This window comes from Dendrobates tinctorius, unplaced genomic scaffold, assembly GCF_039654945.1.
Source record: "Dendrobates tinctorius isolate UK_male_01 unplaced genomic scaffold, ASM3965494v1 ptg000035l, whole genome shotgun sequence".
NCBI lineage: Eukaryota > Metazoa > Chordata > Amphibia > Anura > Dendrobatidae > Dendrobates > Dendrobates tinctorius.
Window position 1 is genome coordinate 9,425,288 of NW_027361703.1, and position 19,947 is coordinate 9,445,234.

Here is a 19,947-nt window from a genome sequence, read left to right on the forward strand (position 1 = left end):
ATCTGCAACTGTGTCAAAAAAAGACCACGCACTGCAAGTCCTGGGAGAGCCCGTTTTGTGTTTTGGAAGAGGATTGCTCCTCACGGGTGCCAAAGTGGAGGCTACAGGCAAACAAGTCTGCCCCCGCCCTCTCCCTCCTCTTTTGGCCATTCGGGGAATCTCTTCCTCAGAGCTGCTCCCACCACCTTCCTGTGGCTGACGCCATGATGGGTCAAGGACCTCATCATCTCCACTCCCCTCTTCAAGCACCGGCTGGTCCTGGGTTGTCTCGCCAGCACCGTACGCACCAGAAATTGGCAACTCAGTCTCATCATCATCTGATGCATACTGAGGTGTGCTGACCATAGGCACTGGCCCACCCGCCTCTTCAGATTCAGAGGGACAAAGCAGTTGCGCATCACTGCATACACCCTCTTCTTCACGCTCTAGAATGCTGCTTGGCTGGCCACCTCTTTCCAAGCCAACAGATTCTGAGAACAGAAGTAAAGATTGAGATGGCTCCTGTCCAGGGCTCTCAGACTGCCTGGGCAGTTTGGCAGGTGGTGAAGAGACAGATGGTTGCTCTTCAGTGCTCTGGCCTTGGGAGGATGCGGAAGTCATTGAAGTGGATGCGTTAGCTGCCATCCATCCAACAACGGCTTCAATTTGTTCGTCACGCAGCAGTGGGGTACGGCGAGGTCCTACAAAGCTACACATGAAGGACTGTTGCCTGGTAAAAGTGGGGGATGCCGGGTCACTGGTGGCCGCAGCAGATACGGAATCCCCACGTCCTCTCCCTGCTGAATCCCCCCGTCCTCTCCCTGCTGAAACGCCACGACCACGTGCCTTACTCCCTGCCTTCTTCATCTTGGTAGACTGATAAAGATAGGCAGAAAAGTAAAAAAGGGGTGGCTTAGTGTTCTTATTCCTGAACACCTGCTAACCAGTATAAGAAACACTAATTTGGCTAAGAGTGTGTGTACTACACTTTAATATGATCTAATGTGGCCTAGACAACTGTAAAGTGGAGTGTTTGGTGAACTTTATTTCCTTTTTTTTGGGTGGGGGGAAAGGAAAGGATGTGACCAAAGTTTGAAAGCTATAGTATCACAAACTTTTTGGAGCGATTACAATGCAGGAAGCTAACCTACAATGCAATTGATGAGGCTCCAAAAAATAGGGTGATACTAGCCTGGCTGGCCCTGAAGGGCACAAGCCAGCAAAAAGGCTCCTCTATCTAATCCTATATAGTGTTTTCAACCAACCAATGACAATGGATGCGGTTGGAAGCACACTAATATAGGAGCAAAAATCTGGCTAAATTAGCTGCAAAAAAAGGACTATGTATGAGGCAGTGACGCACGCTGAGCGGACTACAGCTAGCGGTGGCTGTAGAACACACTGCAACGTGAGCTGCACTCACACACAGAGAGACCTATCAGACAGCCAAAAACAGTGCAGAGAAATGGGTTATAGCACTGAAAGGCTGCTGAAAGGCTCCGCTGTCCACTCCTTTAGTGTTTGCAACCAACGTATATGGATACGTATGGAAGCACACTATACAGGAGAAAAAAAAAGCAGCAATAAAAGAAAAATGTGTATGAGGCAGAGACACACGCTGGCCGGCCTACAAGCAGACGTGCCTGCAGGACACACTACACAGCGTGGGTCTGCACTCACACAGCCCTTGCAGACAGCTGTGAAAACAGCGCTGCTAGGGAAAAGCAAGCTACAGTGGTGGTTTATGTAGCCTGGGTTACGCACTATATGTTTTGTGGAATCGCTATTTCTAACTGTCCCTCACAGTCTTCAACAGCAGCCTGTCCCTAACTGAATTCACAGCAGAGTGACCAGAAATGGTGGCTGCAGCGCTTTTTATAGTGCATCATGACATCATTTCAGCAGCCAATCACAGCCATGCCAGTAGTTAACATGCCTATATGCCTAACAGGATATGCCCACACTTCTGAGGATCCCCATTGGCTGAATCAAATCGAGCGGGCTCCTAGCATTATGGGAACTTCCGATTCCGGTATTCGATATGAAAAAAGTATCGGAACTAAGTATCAGAATTCCGATACAGCTAATATCAGCCGATACCCGATACTTGCGGTATCGGAATGCTCAACACTAGTCATTAGCCATTCAGGTTGATCGGCGTTTGCGTGAACGCAAAGCAGCACGAGAGGTGTTGCCACCTGTTGAACAAATGTCTGAACCTATGCAATGTGATAGAGTTTTTTCCAGAGAGCAGCGTCAGGAGTTCAGAAGGCGTAATAAGTTGTGTTTTTTCTGTGGAGATGCCTCGCATATTATTTCTGTCTGTCCCAAACGAGAGAAACGCTTTGCACACACGTTTTCTGCTGGGGGTGTTCAACCTAATTTTCTTCTGGCTATTACTCTGATCTGCTCCCTGTCCACATTTTCCGGCAAGGCTTTTGTGGATTCGGGAGCAGCCCTAAACCTAATGGACTTGGATTTTGCTAAACGTTGTGGATTTCCGATGACACCTCTGCAGACGCCTATCCCTTTGAGGGGAATTGATGCTACTCCTTTGGCTAAAAATAAACCCCAGTTTTGGACCCAGGTGGTAATGCGGGTCGCCCCAGACCATCAAGAAAATTGCAGATTTCTGGTGTTGCATAATCTGCATGATACTATTGTTCTGGGGTTTCCCTGGTTACAGATTCATAATCCAGTTTTGGATTGGAAATCTGTGTCTGTGGTGAGTTGAGGTTGTCGTGTGCCTTTAGTGAGGCTCTGGTGTTTTCCACCTCTCCTCAGTCGCATGATGTTCCTGATTATTTGGCGGACTTTTATGATGTATTTAGTGAGAATGAGTCTGCGTCTCTGCCTCCTCATAGGAGTTATGACTGTGCAATTGAACTGAGCCCGGGGTGTAAATTTCCCAAGGGTCGGCTCTTCAATTTATCCAATGTACCCGAGCACGAGGCTATGTTATTATTATTATTATTATTATTTATTGTTATAGCGCCATTTATTCCATGGCGCTTTACATGTGAGGGGGGTATACATAAAAACAAGTACAATAGTCTTAAACAATACAAGTCATAACTGGTACAGGAGGAGAGAGGACCCTGCCCGCGAGGGCTCACAATCTTCAAGGGATGGGTGATATGTGATCCTATATTAAGGAGGCGTTGGAGAAGGGTCATATTAGACCATCCTCGTCACCCTTAGGTGCCGGGTTTTTTTTTGTAGCCAAAAGGGATGGATCATTAAGACCTTGTATTGATTATCGTGCCCTCAACAAAATTACTGTTAAATATCAGTATCCGTTACCCCTGATTTCTGATCTATTCTCCAGAGTTAAAGGTGCTTGCTGGTTTACCAAGCTTGACCTCAGGGGGGCGTATAATCTTATTCGTATTAAGCATGGGGATGAATGGAAGACGGCGTTTAATACTCCGGAGGGACATTTTGAGTACCTGGTGATGCCTTTTGGGCTCAATAATGCCCCTTCTGTCTTCCAGTGCTTCATGAACGATATTTTCCGAGATTTTGTCGATAAATTTTTGATTATCTATCTGGATGATATTTTGATCTTCTCCAAGGATTGGGATTCTCATGTGGAACATATTCGGACTGTGTTCCGGATCTTGAGGGAGAATTCCCTGTATGTCAAGGGATCTAAATGCCTTTTTGGAGTACAGAGGATTTCTTTTTTGGGATTTATTTTGTCCCCGTCAACTATTGAAATGGACCCGGCCAAGGTACAGGCCATTCACGATTGGGTTCAGCCCACTTCTTTGAAGGCCCTCCAGAAGTTTTTGGGTTTTGCTAATTTTTATCGGAAATTTATAGCAAAATTTTCTAGTATTGCCAAGCCATTGACTGATTTGACTAAAAAGGGTGCTGATGTGTTAAATTGGTCTCCGGAGGCTGTTTCTTCCTTTCAGGACCTGAAGCGAAGATTCACCTCCGCCCCGGTTTTGCGGCAACCTGATGTCTCACTTCCATTCCAGGTAGAGGTGGATGCTTCTGAGATTGGTGCAGGAGCTGTTTTGTCCCAAAAGGATCCTGTAACATCTAAAATGAATCCCTGTGCTTTCTTTTCCCGAAAGTTCTCTCCATCTGAACGTAACTATGATGTGGGGAATAGGGAACTGTTGGCCATGAAATGGGCATTTGAGGAGTGGGGACATTGGTTGGAGGGAGCTAAGCATCAAGTCGTGGTCCTCACTGACCACAAGAATTTGATTTACCTAGAGTCGGCTAAGCGCTTGAACCCTAGACAGGCTAGGTGGGCCTTGTTTTTTACACGTTTTGATTTTGTGGTTTCTTTTCTTCCTGGAACAAAGAATGTCAAGGCAGACACCCTCTCTAGGAGCTTCCTTGCTGATTCTCCTGTGGTGACCAAGCCTGCTACCATCTTAGGCAAAGGGGTAGTTCTTTCTGCCATCTCGCCCGATTTGAGACGTGCTCTGGAAGAGTTCCAGGAGGACAAACCTGAGCGTTGTCCCAGTGGAAAGTTGTATGTTCCTGACCAGTGGAAGAAGAGAGTGATGTCTGAAGTTCATTGCTCTGCTTTGGCTGGTCATCCAGGTATTTTTGGTACTAGAGATCTGGTGAGTCGGTTTTTTTGGTGGCCCTCCTTGTCTCATGATGTCAGGAATTTTGTGCAGTCCTGTGGGACGTGCTCCCGGTCTAAATCGTGTTCTCGCTCTAGTGGGTTGTTGATGCCTTTGCCTGTCCCCAAGAGGCCATGGACCCATATTTCAATGGATTTCATCTCTGATATGCCTGTCTCTCAGAGAATGACTGTTATTTGGGTGATTTGTGATAGGTTCTCTAAGATGGTTCATCTTGTACCACTCCCTAAGTTGCCGTCTTCCTCTGAGTTGGTGCCCCTGTTTTTACAACAGGTGGTTCGTTTGCACGGGATTCCTGAGAACATTGTATCTGACAGAGGAGTCCAGTTTGTGTCTAGATTTTGGAGAACTTTCTGTTACAGGCTGGGAATTCAGTTGTCCTTCTCCTCTGCTTTTCACCCTCAGACCAATGGGCAGACAGAGAGAACAAACCAAACCTTGGAGTCATATTTGAGATGTTTTATTTCTGCTGATCAGGATGATTGGGTTTCATTTTTGCCCTTGGCCGAATTTGCTTTGAATAATAGAGCTAGTTCTGCCACTTTGATGTCACCTTTTTTTTGTAACTTTGGGTTTCATCCTCGATTTTCTTCAGGGCAGGTGGAGCCCTCTGCCTGCCCACTGTGGTGGAGAGAATGCACCAGTTCTGGGACCAAGTGGTGGATAAGTTGTCTCTCTCCCAGGAGAAGGCCCAGCGGTTTTCCAGCCGACATAGGACCATTGGTCCCCAGTTTAAGGTTGGTGATGTGGTGTGGTTATCATCAAAAAATATTGCTATGAAGGTGGCTTCTCCTAAGTTTAAGCCTAGATTTATTGGACCTTACAAGATTGTGGAGATTATTAATCCGGTCTCTTTTCGTTTGGCTCTTCCTGTCACATTTAAAATCCATAATGTGGTCCATAAAACTTTGTTGAAGAGGTTTGTTGAACCTGTTGTTCCAGGGGTGGCACCTCCAGACCCTGTATTGGTTGAAGGTAACATGGAGTATGAGGTAGAGAAAGTACTGGATTCCCGTCTGGCTAGACGGAGACTCCAGTATTTGTTTAAGTGGAAGGGTTATGGTCAGGAGGATAATTCCTGGGTCTCTGCCTCTGATATTCATGCCAAATGATTGGTGCGTGCCTTTCATCGGGCTCACCCTGATCGCCCTGGTGGCGTAGTTGAGGGTTCGGTGACCCCTCCTCAAGGGGGAGGTACTGTTGTGAGTTCATTTTCCCCTTCATTACTGAGGCCCGAGGATCTCCCTCTTCTGGTGAAGAAAGGTAGTGAGCCTGATTGTCAAACACCTGAGGCTGATTATGATGACTGGCTGAGTGGAGTTACGGACTGGATATAAGGCTGTCGACGCCCTTCTGCCCTGCGGGTGATTTCTCTGTGGGATCCTTGGAGACCACTCTGAATTCCTGCTCCTCCAAAGCTAAGTTTGCTGCTCTGCCTTTTGCTTTTGTGTTTTGACTTTGTTTTTGCTTTGTTTTTCTGGATTTCTGCCATTCCCTGCTGGGGTGTGCTAAATTCATTTAGCTTTGTCTTCTGAAAATACCTGAGTGCTGATTTAGTTTTTGAAGCCTAGCTGCTTCAGGGCCTTTTTCATATCAGCTGGTTGGCTTATGTCTTTGATAGGGTTTTGGCAGATTGCAGACAGCAGCCTTCCTGTCCTTTCCTATCTAGGTAGTTTTGGGGCCCCGTCTTTGCTCAGCCTATCTTTCTGTCTGTGTTAGTGTTTTCATCTTGCTTCACCGTCATTATATGTGGGGGGCTGCCTATTGCTTTGGGGTCTGCTCTGGGGCAGTTTAGATTTCCCCTTTCTTTCTTTAGGCCTATGTATTTCTCCGGCTGTGATCGAGGGGTCTAGGGCATCGTAGGAACCCTCCACGGCTACTGCTAGTTGTGTTGATAGGTTCAGGGGTCTGCAATCTGATAGTTGCCAACTTCTCTGGTTTTCTGGACTTAGCTTGTATTTCTGCTTTTGCCTCCTACGGTGACTCATTCATAACAGGCCCCCCTGCATTTGGATTTGGCAGCGCAGAAGTTGCTGGATTTTTTTTGGGGGGTAAGCAGTCATAGTGATAATTCAGAGCCTTTGTATCAGTAACTTGGAAGATCTGAGTAAGGACTTGCTTTTTTTGTGGATTGAGTCGAATCTTTTATTGGGAACAATTTACATAACATTTTGAATAACTTTTATTCTGTGTTTTACACTGAGCACTTACATTGGGGTTCCCATTAGTGATGAGCGAGTAATGTAATATTTGGAATTGCTATACTCGTAACGTAATGAGTATTTTGTAAAAATAGCGTATTCGTTCCGAAGAGCGAGTACAATGCAAGTCTATGGGAAATGCGAGTGATTTTCTGCTGGACCCTACAAAGGGGTCTGGGGGCCTGAGGAAAATGGATGGGAAAGTGATGAAACAGAATAGGAAGAGCCTGGAGAATACGCCTGCATGCATTTCTGACTCACATATGGTTTCTGGAAATAAGTTTGTCGCAGTATTAAGCCACTTTTATAGATACACAAGAACAACTACTAAACCTAGATTTCTATTGAATATGTATCCCCTATCTCAGTCACAATGTGTGACCACCTGTCACAAAGGCCTCCAATGACAAATATTAGTTTGGTAGGCCCACTCTACATTCATGATTTGTCCACTGAACAATGTGAATAGGGTTTGTAAAAATTAGCCCTATGGACTCAGTCAAGTCATGGTTGACTCAAGAAGCCACCATGCCAAAGGCCTCCAATCACAAATAATAGTCAGGCTGGAGTAGGAATACTGTCCTGGTTTGTCCATTGCACAATGTGCATAGGGTTTGTAAAAATTAGCCCTATGGGCTGAGTCATGGTTGACGCAGGAAGCCACCATTCCAAGGGCCTCCAATCGCAAATAATAGTTAGGCTGGAGTAGAAATACTGTACTAGTTTGTCCACTGCACAATGTGCATAGGGTTTGTAAAAATAAGCCCTATGGGTTGACTCATGGTTGACTCAAGAAGAGACCATGCCAAGGGCCTCCAATCACAAATAATAGTTAGAATAGTTAGGCTGGAGTTGGAATACTGTCCTGGTTTGTCCACTGCACATTGTGCATAGGGTTTGTAAACATTAGCCATATAGGCTGCGTCAAGGTTGACAAAGGAAGATTTTTTTTATAGGAACGGATTGACATTAACAGCAGTAGCATGAATCAGCATTTTTGGTGAATGTAGGTTGGCTTGCTGTCATCTGGAGAGATTGCAAACTGTGGAGATACCCAGTCCTTGTTGAATTTAATCAGAGTAAGTCTGTCTACATTTTCCATGCAAAGATGTGTGCGCCTATCAGTGATGATTGACCCAGCAGAACTGAAAACACACTTTGACATCACACTAGCAGCTGGGCAGGCCAGCACCTCCAAGGCATATAAGGAGAGATTAGGCAACGTGTTCAGCCTGGACATCCGATAATTAAAGGGAACTGAAGCATCAGAAAGGATGCACATATGGTCACTTAAGTACCCCTTGACCATGTTCTGCAACTTCTCCCTCCTTGGCACTGTTACAGGCACAGATAGCCCTTGCTGTTGTGCTGGTTTATTAAAAATTGCCCAATTTGTGCACATTTTCCGCCCACCTCTGTGGGACCTGGTGTTCGCATCTCTCCCCATTATCCCTTGGTATTGAAAACAGCCAGTCCTTCTGCCACCAGCATTGTCTTAGGGTGATGTTTTCAGCAACTGATCAACATTGGTCCTCTTGAACGATTGCATTGTAAAACTCTTTGGTGACTCCAAAAGGAGAGAAGGAAATTTCTCCTTGTATCATGGATTGAGAAACGTGGCCAACCAGTATTGGTTGTTCGATTAAATGTGTATTCCGTGAGGGTCTTGCCACAGCCACTTACATATGAACTGTGCCATGTGAGCCAAGCTGCAAAAGGCAAATATTCTGTGTCCCCAACTGTAGGAACAGTACCCATCCTCTCCTCATGCTGACTCGCCTTCTCCCCCTCCTCCACATCCACCTCCTCCTCTCCAGCCCATCCAGGCGGCAAAGACATGAAACTTGGGTTGGGTGTCCCCTCTGTAGGGTTAGGAGTCCCCTCGGCAGCACATAAAAACAAGTCCTCTCCCTCCTCATCCTCCTCATCTTCCTCCTCACCACCCAATGTTGCTTTAGAATATTGGCTGGGCTGAGTGGTATCACCTATTGTGAAATCTAGCTCCATACCAACATGCTGGACACTCAAAGCTTCCTCTATGATATTATGCAGTGATTGTTTCAAGAGACACAGCAGCGGGATGTTACGCTGATATTAGCCTGATCACTGCTCACGAGGCTGGTGCAATACTCAAAGTTCTCAAGAATCTCACAAATGTCAGCGATCCACACCCATTCGACAGTTGTTATGTAAGGTAGGGTATCTTTTCAGAAATTTCTGAACAACTACAGTTGTGGCCAAAAGTATTGACACCCCTGCAATTCTGTCAGATAATACTTAGTTTCTTCCTGAAAATGATTGCAAACACAAATTCTTTAGTATTATTATCTTCATTTAATTTGTCTTAAATGAAAAAACACAAAAGAGAATGAAGCAAAAAGCAAAACATTGATCATTTCACACAAAACTCCAAAAATGGGCCAGACAAAAGTATTGGCACCCTCAGCCTAATACTTGGTCGCACAACCTTTCGCCAAAATAACTGTGACCAACCGCTTCCGGTAACCATCAATGAGTTTCTTACAATGCTCTGCTGGAATTTTAGACCATTCTTCTTTGGCAAACTGCTCCAGGTCCCTGATATTTGACGGGTGCCTTCTCCAAACTGCCATTTTTAGATGTCTCCACAGGTGTTCTATGGGATTCAGGTCTGGACTCATTGCTGGCCACCTTAGAAGTCTCCAGTGCTTTCTCTCAAACCATTTTCTAGTGCTTTTTGAAGTGTGTTTTGGGTCATTGTCCTGCTGGAAGACCCATGACCTCTGAGGGAGACCCAGCTTTCTCACACTGGGCCCTACATTATGCTGCAAAATTTGTTGGTAGTCTTCAGACTTCATAATGCCATGCACACGGTCAAGCAGTCCAGTGCCAGAGGCAGCAAAGCAACCCCAAAACATCAGGGAACCTCTGCCATGTTTGACTGTAGGGACCGTGTTCTTTTCTTTGAATGCCTATTTTTTTCTCCTGTAAACTCTATGTTGATGCCTTTGTCCAAAAAGCTCTACTTTTGTCTTATCTGACCAGAGAACATTCTTCCAAAACGTTTTAGGCTTTTTCAGGTAAGTTTTGGCAAACTCCAGCCTGGCTTTTTTATGTCTCGGGGTAAGAAGTGGGGTCTTCCTGGGTCTCCTACCATACAGTCCCTTTTCATTCAGACGCCGACGGATAGTACGGGTTGACACTGTTGTCAATTTTTCTTTTCCGTCCACATCTAGGGAGGTTAGCCACAGTGCCATGGGCTTTAAACTTCTTGATGACACTGTGCATGGTAGACACAGGAACATTCAGGTCTTTGGAGATGGACTTGTAGCCTTGAGATTGCTCATGCTTCCTCACAATTTGGTTTCTCAAGTCCTCAGACAGTTCTTTGTTCTTCTTTCTTTTCTCCATGCTCAATGTGGTACACACAAGGACACAGGACAGAGGTTGAGTCAACTTTAATCCATGTCAACTGGCTGCAAGTGTGATTTAGTTATTGCCAACACCTGTTAGGTGCCACAGGTAAGTTACAGGTGCTGTTAATTACACAAATTAGAGAAGCATCACATGATTTTTCGAACAGTGCCAATACTTTTGTCCACCCTCTTTTTTATGTTTGGTGTGGAATTATATCCAATTTGGCTTTAGGACAATTATTTTTGTGTTTTTTCATTTAAGACAAATTAAATGAAGATAATAATACCAAAGAATTTGGGTTTGCAATCATTGTCAGGAAGAAACTGAGTATTATCTGACAGAATTCACGGGGTGTCAATACTTTTGGCCACAACTGTAAGTTGAGAGTATGGGTAAAGGTGACATTTTATAAAAGATTTTCCAAATTAGTTTTCATGGCAGTTCAATTTAACCTGTTAATAATAATATAACCACCGAACCACCAAACCGCTGCTTGACCAGCTCTGCCCGCGCCTATTGTATCCTCACCCATCCCTTGTAGATTGTAAACCCTCGCAGGCAGGGTCCTCTCTTCTCCTGTACCAGTCGAGACTTGTATTGTTTAAGATTATTGTACTTGTTTTTTATTATGCATACCCCTTTGCACATGTAAAGCGCCATGGAATAAATGGCGCTATAACAATAAATAATAATAATATTGTAGACGTGACATGTTTGGTGGGTAACTCATGTCACAATTTTCTGAAAAAGTTTTTAAATGGTTACAAAGAAAAAGCAAATCTCAAGTCACCACTTCAATCTCCCTCTGATCAAGTACTGATGCAATTGTGATCCCCTTAAGTTTGAGCCACTATGACCCTTCGTTGTCACTTGCTGGAGACACTTGGAGGATTACCATTAGCACATTAAGGGGAATTGAATAAGTTAATAATGTTTTCTTTTAATTAAAAGCACTTAATGCTGTTTTATGTATTTTTTAAATTTCGGTAGATTTTTTGAGAATGTCTTTGGGGTAGTGCTAAAAAAGTCACTGAAAAAAAGAGAGAACATAATTAGAAACACTGACCTGTAATATCCTGTCTCCTTCTCGAATGCGGCCATCCCTCGCTGCAATACTGTCTGGATCAACCTATAGGAATACACAATATAAATCAACATTTCATATTTAAAGTCCGATGAATATTTAATTTTCTATAAAGAAACAAGTCAAAATAGTACTTGGAATTCTCATTTATTGACAATAGGCCTAATAGCTGTTTAATCATTAGTATTAAATTAATTTGGCTACTGGTAGCAGGTAATTATAATAAAATAAGAATTAGAGATGAATGGATTTATTTGCTGTGAATTTACTTCGAATTTCCTGAAACTCTTAGGTTATTGAGACAATTTACAATTCGATTCATAAGGATCTCAAACAAAAAAAGCCTGCTTCACATACTGCTGAAGTTTGGGAACAGTAATAAAAACAGTGAATAAAAATACAAAGATGAACGGGATAGTGAGGGACATCCCAAAAATTCACTTGTGAACCAATTAACTTTCACTTGGTCAACTTGTTGGTGGTGCAATCACTGCCATACTATCTTGTGGAAGTTGACTGCCTTTTGAGAAATGATGAACGTGCGCTCAGCCTCACTGGAAGGTACCCTCTCTTTGCTTTCACCTGCAGGAGAACCTTTCACTGCTCTTTTGACTTGTCTTTGAGCTACAAAATTCATAACACCATAGGGTATAAGCAATACTTGAGTTTTGCAGCCACTGGGTGACTGTTCTGAGTGATAGTAGTTTACGTACAAGTACAACCGGGAAAGGTGATGAAGCCTTTGTGACTGGAAGTGTCATTTGTTTACAACAATTAGGGGGTTATCTGTATTCTACTATACCTCCTCCAGATCTTACTCAACAGCCATGACCCCATGATCCATCCCAAACAACTACAGTGCATAGTATTGATTCTGCACATCATCCTCATTAGTTTCTTTCAGGCAAAGTTAAGCGCTGCCAAGTAGCTATACAGCTTGAAAACATGAAGGAAAAAAATCACACAGCAGACAAGTTGCAGCTGTCAATCAGGTGGCAAAGTAACTGGCTCATGGCTCATTGCGTAGCTTTTTTTCAGAAATACGGCAGCTTCAGGAAGGTGGTGGCTGTGGCCTGGAATTTCAACCATTCTTACTTGGTGAAACACTTCCTTGTGGCTTTGCAAAAACAGAATGATCTGCCAAAGCGCCACCTGACTTTGCAACCCACTGCCATTTGACATTGTATATGCTCGCACATCTGTATAAGCAGTGTCAAGCAATTATGTATTTTATCATAAGGCTTCCAAGCTGGAGCATGAGTTACTTTGAGATCCATCACTGGCAGATGATGAGTCAAGTTGTGTGACTTCTGAAGCCCTTTGATAAAGCAACATTTGTCATTAGGGAAACATGTGGGATCAACCATGTCATCCTCTATATTTATCCTGGCAATAAACAACAGAATACAAGATGGGATGAAGTAATAACAGAAGCTTGCACATGTTTCTTGCCACCTTGTGTCTGTTAGGAACTCTCAAGAGCCATGTTAAATGCTGCACAATGTGAAGGAAGAGGAGGAAGAAAGTGAGGAGGAGAAGCAGAATGAAATTGACCTTGTACAGGTAAGGGACAAGGCTGACAGAGTGAAAATCTTGACACTTACGTTGGCTATGGTAACCAACTGTTGCAACGAGGTAAAGAAATGAACCAATCCCTCGGTTGTCCTGGTGATCATGGCAAGTTGTATACTAGAATTCCTGTGGGACAAACGGTGTATTGTTCCAATGAAGCAAAGGGTTGACTATTGGACAGCCATGCTTTTAGACCCTTGATTTAAATGTAGAATTAAGGAATTTTCCCCATATTTCAAAAGGGAGGCCAAATTGTCGTGTTATCAAGATCAGCTGCGTTATCTACTCTATGAAGCTTTTGTGGCGCCTGTGGATTGCATATCTGTCCAGGAGACCTCTATCCGCTTCAAGCATAGCCGACACTATACTATCTGTGCCAGCATTAGGGCTACAACATTTAACTGAGGCATCAACAGCTGCAGCATATTTAACATGATGAAGCAGATGTTTTATCAGCTATTGTGATAATTTGGCACACATCAGCAAACACAGACATCCCGGGTCAACAGTTGATTTCAGTTATATCTAGACTGCACCATTTCTTAGACAGATATCCAAGGACTTAGGGGTCAGCAGACTGAACTAGTGGCAAGAACTGTCCCAGTTTTCAATCAGTGTGCTGTGATCTCCTGCCTCTAGTGTACTATAAGATAGGGTACGCAGCTCAGCCATGAGATTTGCCACACCCAATCTCCTCAGGTTATTCACTGCAAATATTGACAACATAACATTTTTAAAAATGAATAAGGAATTGATCAGTGCCATCTTTGTTTCACCAAAGGTGGACATCAAAGACTAGATTAGCCATGCCATCTGCCTACCTGACTGTTCTTTGTCCATCTCCTGCACAGTTTTGTTGCCACTGGTGCTAACATCTACCAATCTGCCACAGATCATCTCCTTTTCTAGCATGTTATCTATAGGGTGGGCTATTTATATAGATACACCTAAATAAAATGGAAATGGTTGGAGATATCAAATTCCTGTTTGTGGCACATTAGTATATCGGAGGGGGAAAACTTTTCAAGATGGGTGGTGACCATGGTGGGTATTTTGAAGTCAGACATTATGGATCCAACTTTATTTTTTCCAACGGGAAGAAGGTCATGTGACACATCAAACTTTTTGAGAATTTCACAAGAAAAACAATGATGTGCTTGGTTGTAACGTAACTTTATTCTCTCCTGAGTTATTTACCAGTTTCTCTTTGCTTACAGCCATTGACATGTTGCAGAGGTTAACACGTCAGGAGCGGATAGAAATTGTATTGATGTCTGGTGAACGCAGTACAGCAGATTTCAATGCAAGACACTCTACGAGACCACCCATCTCCCATGCTACATTTAGCAAACTGCTTGCAAAATTTTGTGAAACAGGTTCAGTGTTGGATTTGCCAAAATGTGGATGCAAAAAGACTGTCACTAATGATGAAATATCAGTGGCTGTCCTAGCTTCATTCAGCAAGAGCCCACAGCGTAGCACTCGCCACTTGTCACTGGAGAGTGGCATCCGTTGAACATCCCTTCGGTGGATATTAGCTACTGACAAATGTCTCCTTTACAAAATCCAGCTGCTGCAGCATCTCAATGAGAATGACCCAGATCGGCGCTCTGAATTTGCAGAATGGGCAAAGCAAAAATTGGAACAGGACCCTCAGTTTACACAGAACATTATATTCAGTTATGAGGCAAACTTTTTTGTGAATGGTGAAATTAACAAACAAAACCACTGCTATTGGTCTGACACTAATCCACAGTGGATATATCCCTCCAAGACTGTTGGAACACAAAAATTGATGGTATGCTGTGGCATATGGGGTACAAAGAGAGTGGGGCCATTCTTCATCAATGGAAACCTCAATGCCACTGGATATCTGAAATTGCTACATGATGATGTGTTGCCCTCTTTATGCACTGAAGATGGCACGTTCCTTGAGTTTTTCTAGCAAGATGGTGCACCACCACATTATGCGTGTCAGATCCGAGCATTCCTACATGAACAGTTTCCTGGAAAGTGGATTGGTCGTCGTGGGCCAGTTGAATGGCCACCAAGGTCTCCCAATCTGACCCCCTTAGACTTTTATCTTTGGGGTCATCTGAAGGCAATTGTCTATGCTGTGAAGATACGACATGTGCAGCATCTGAAACAATGGATACTGGAAGCCTATGCTAGCATTTCTTCTGTGGTGTTGCTATCAGTGTGTCAAGAGTGGGAGAAGAGGGTTGCATTGACAATCCAACACAATGGGCAGCACTTTGAACACATTTTATGAGTGGTCATAAACTTGTAAATAACTAATGAAAGAATAAAGTTATGTTAAAACCAAGCACATCATTGATTTACTTGTGAAATTCTCAATAAGTTTGATGTGTCACATGGCCCTCCTCCCATTGGAAAAAATAAAGATGGATCCAAAATGGTGACATCAAAATGGCTGCCATGGTCACCACTCATCTTGAAACATTTTCCTCCTTCCATATACTAATGTGCCACAAACAGGAAGTTGATATCACCAACCATTCCCATTTTATTTAGGTTTATCCGTATAAATGGCCCACCCTGTATGCTGTAGTGTATGCTGCTGCTGAGATAGTCATTGCTAGCGAGACATCTCCTTGCCTGCCCTGTCCTATATTTATTTTGTCACTGCCAATGAACAGTCAAGCCACCTACACATGTCCTCCCTACCCACTGTTTTTTAATGGTAAACTGTACTACTGCTGAGGCATCTGTTTCTGGCTCTACACTACCAGACATCTCTTTGCCTGTCCTATCATAATATTCTACTGTTGGCACTGTTTCTGCACAGCCATGCAGGCTTCACATTTCTTGGCTTCATTACTAAGACTGCGTTTGCATGAAAAGAGATCAAATGTGGTTCAATACAGTCTTACGTGTCTTCAGAGTGTTATAAACATATCTTTGGGCATGTAAAGGGAACCTGTCACCAATTTTTGCCAATATAAGTTACGGCCATCTCCTTTCAGAGCTGATATGCAGCATTCTATAATGCGGTATATCTGCCCCCATCCTACTTGTAAGAGAAGAAAAATAACTTTTATTATACTTACCTGCAGGGCGGTACGGTCCAAGAGGTGTTGCTTTTCTTGGTCAAGTGCCTTCCATCTTCTTACGATCACAGTCCTCCTTCTTGGTTCATGTGGATGACGCTTCCCTGCATCATCCACACAGACTCCTCGGCACCGCGCTCCTGCGCAACATGCTTTTCTGCCCCGTTGAGGGCAGAGCAAATTACTGAAGTGTGCAGGTGGCAGTAAAGGTCAAAGAGCCCTGGGAACTGTGCACTGCAGACTTGGCAGGGCAAAGAAGTATGCCTGTGCCGGAGTGAGATGCCGAAGCATCCACATGAAGCAAGCAGGAGGATGGAATCGCATTAAGATGGGAGGTACTGGACCAGGACCAAGGACACCCCCCTGGACCGGACCGCCCTGAAGGTGATTATAATAAAAGTTATTTTTTCTCTCTTACAGGTCGGGTTGGGGGCCGATATACAGCATTATAGAATGCTTTATTTCAGGTATATATATCAATAGCTAGGAGGATTACCCACTTCATTAAACATAACCTTTAATCAGTCATTAAAACCTAAGAGATCCCAAAATTCACAAAAACAAACATAATAGTGATCGTGCAGATCAGTGCTCATTAAAAAAATGGTTCGATCTCACCATTAATCATGGAGATGAAAATCCCGGTCTATTTTCAGATGTGTCCTACCGGTTACTGGATCCAGTCGGTGGAGCACGACAGTAAATGTGGAAGGGATATAAATGTATAATGATCCCTATCCTCCCTGTCGTTGCCCAAGTTTTGCTCCTGTCCTCACAAGGACAGGCCCCGAGTGGACCCTGTAGTGTCACCCCAAATGAGTTATGAGGGGTCCTTGCTCCCTACGCGTTTTCTCCCCAACAATGGGGATTCATCAGGGGAGTTAGATAAATAAATAAGATGGGGGTTTATTCTAGGATTTGTCCATATATTATGTAAAGGCCCCGCAGTGGCTGAGTGCCTTGTCCAGCAAAGTGACTGTCCATGTCACTGCCAAAAATGAGTCCCTTTCTAATGCTTTATTTAAGCCCTGAAAGGTGATGCCCGTAACTTATATCGTCCAAAACTGGTGACAGGTTCCCTTTAAAGACTTTGCAGTATTTAGATTTGTGGCACATTTATTAGCTGCAAAAAAAATGTCAAAAAATGAATTTAATAAGATTTGTTACTCCTTAGTGAAGATAACTATTTTCAAGAGTATAGAAAAAATATCTGTCTTTAGTATTAGAATTTGCTTGGGAATTCCTAACATATTTATAATTGTATTTAGAAGTACAATTTCCCTACAAAAATCCAATTTTGGTATTTTAATTGTTAGAATGATTGTTATACTAAATATTCGGCTGTATGTGATTGTAGGTCCAGTACATTTTCTTTATAAGACATATTGTAAAGAATATATAAATTATGAAAGAACTGTGTATTTTTTCTCATACAGGCCTATCAGGTGAAAATCAGCTTTCATATCGCTGTAAATAAGCATCATTAAATATCCTGCAATTGTTACTGATGATATATTGAGATAAATCTTGACAGTTACGCAAGGCTCTTGAGCTGTCCAGATGTTTAATATTTCTGTAATGAATAATGATCCAGTGTCCAGAGTGGGAACACTATCTATCACCTTCAGTTGATGGTTATCCTAAGTCATTTATTTGGCCCTGTCATCCTATAAGCTATTTTTCAAACAAAACACCTCAAGTGTAGCATTTGGTTTTAGGTTACATTTCATATACGGTGAAATGTTCACTAGGCTCTTTTTTAATAATAGCCTGTCACCAAAATAATAAACCAAAGTCTGCTGTTTAATGGTAAAAGACAATGTAATTATATAAGATAGTAAAATCCTGCAGTAGCTTGCCCTTTGGAAATACCCCAGGGTGATGAAAATTATATAATGATTTTATGGCTTGGAAGAAATAAAGTATATTAGATTGTTTGAGGTAATTTATCAGAATAATATTAGAGTAGGATAACGTAGTCACATGCGTATTTTTTTAATTGAATCTGAGTGTTGATGTTAATAATCCAGATTGCATCACTTTCTTTTGTTGTATCATAGTACATGCACATTTGGAAACAGTAGGTCATTGATTGTTGCCATTTATTTAAGTAACAGTTTCATATAAAAAAAAATTGACAGTCATTTCAATCTTATAGCAATCGTAGTCTGTCACATATAAAATTGCATCAGAATTACAGAGCTTTCTGATTTTAGACTTTTAGAATAAACAAGAATAAAAGTGGATTTCCAATTTTAGACATTTACAGTTGTGGCCAAAAGTATTGACACCCCTGCAATTCTGTCAGATAATACTTAGTTTCTTCCTGAAAATGATTGCAAACACAAATTCTTTGGTATTATCTTCATTTAATTTGTCTTAAATGAAAAAACACAAAAGAGAATGAAGCAAAAAGCAAAACATTGATCATTTCACACAAAAATGGGCCAGACAAAAGTATTGGCACCCTCAGCCTAATACTTGGTTGCACAACCTTTAGCCAAAATAACTGCAACCAACCGCTTCTGGTAACCATCAATGAGTTTCTTACAATGCTCTGCTGGAATTTTAGACCATTCTTCTTTGGCAAACTGCTCCAGGTCCCTGATATTTGAAGAGTGCCTTCTCCAAACTGCCATTTTTAGATCTCTCCACAGGTGTTTTATGGGATTCAGGTCTGGACTCATTGCTGACCACCTTAGAAGTCTCCAGTGCTTTCTCTCAAACCATTTTCTAGTGCTTTTTGAAGTGTGTTTTGGGTCATTGTCCTGCTGGAAGACCCATGACCTCTGAGGGAGACCCAGCTTTCTCACACTGGGCCCTACATTATGCTGCAAAATTTGTTGGTAGTCTTCAGACTTCATAATGCCATGCACACGGTCAAGCAGTCCAGTGCCAGAGGCAGCAAAGCAACCCCAAAACATCAGGGAACCTCCTCCATGTTTGACTGTAGAGGCCGTGTTGTTTTCTTTGAATGCCTCTTTTTTCTCCTGTAAACTCTATGTTGATGCCTTTGCCCAAAAAGCTCTACTTTTGTCTCATCTGACCAGAGAACATTCTTCCAAAACGTTTTAGGCTTTTTCAGGTAAGTTTTGGCAAACTCCAGCCTGGCTTTTTTATGTCTCGGGGTAAGAAGTGGGGTCTTCCTGGGTCTCCTACCATACAGTCCCTTTTCATTCAGACGCCGACGGATAGTACAGGTTGACACTGTTGTACCCTTGGACTGCAGGGCAGCTTGAACTTGTTTGGATGTTAGTCGAGGTTCTTTATCCAACATTCGCCCAAACTTGCGCTGAAATCTCTTGTCAATTTTTCTTTTCCATCCACATCTAGGGAGGTTAGCCACAGTGCCATGGGCTTTAAACTTCTTGACACTGCGCACGGTAGACACAGGAACATTCAGGTCTTTGGAGATGGACTTGTAGCCTTGAGATTGCTCATGCTTCCTCACAATTTGGTTTCTCAAGTCCTCAGACAGTTCTTTGGTCTTCTTTCTTTTCTCCATGCTCAATGTGGTACACACAAGGACACAGGACAGAGGTTGAGTCAACTTTAATCCATGTCAACTGGCTGCAAGTGTGATTTAGTTATTGCCAACACCTGTTAGGTGCCACAGGTAAGTAACAGGTGCTGTTAATTACACAAATTAGAGAAGCATCACATGATTTTTCGAACAGTGCCAATACTTTTGTCCACCCTCTTTTTATGTTTGGTGTGGAATTATATTCAATTTGGCTTTAGGACAATTCTTTTTATGTTTTTTCATTTAAGACAAATTAAATGAAGATAATAATACCAAAGAATTTGTGTTTGCAATCATTTTCAGGAAGAAACTGAGTATTATCTGACAGAATTGCAGGGGTGTCAATACTTTTGGCCACAACTGTATGGTGAATCTACAGTATGGCACCTCTGAGATCTCAACCTATTGTGCAAATGGTAGTTTCCTTTTCACTAAAGGATTTTCTCCTCCATGTGTCCTAGGTCGAATAGGAACTGGCTTCCGGCTTCCTGACCTGAACTTGACAGCC

The 19,947-nt window shown here is 42.8% G+C and overlaps 1 protein-coding gene across 1 annotated transcript in view; it reads right to left on the bottom strand.

Moving 5' to 3' along the window:
* The window catches only part of PDZRN4 (PDZ domain containing ring finger 4), a 332,607-nt gene that overhangs the window by 64,560 nt on the left and 248,100 nt on the right, over positions 1–19,947 (bottom strand). The window contains exon 5 of the mRNA XM_073573259.1: positions 11,256–11,318. Within this exon, the coding sequence (XP_073429360.1) occupies positions 11,256–11,318 (63 nt within the window). The remainder of the gene's footprint in view (positions 1–11,255; positions 11,319–19,947) is intronic.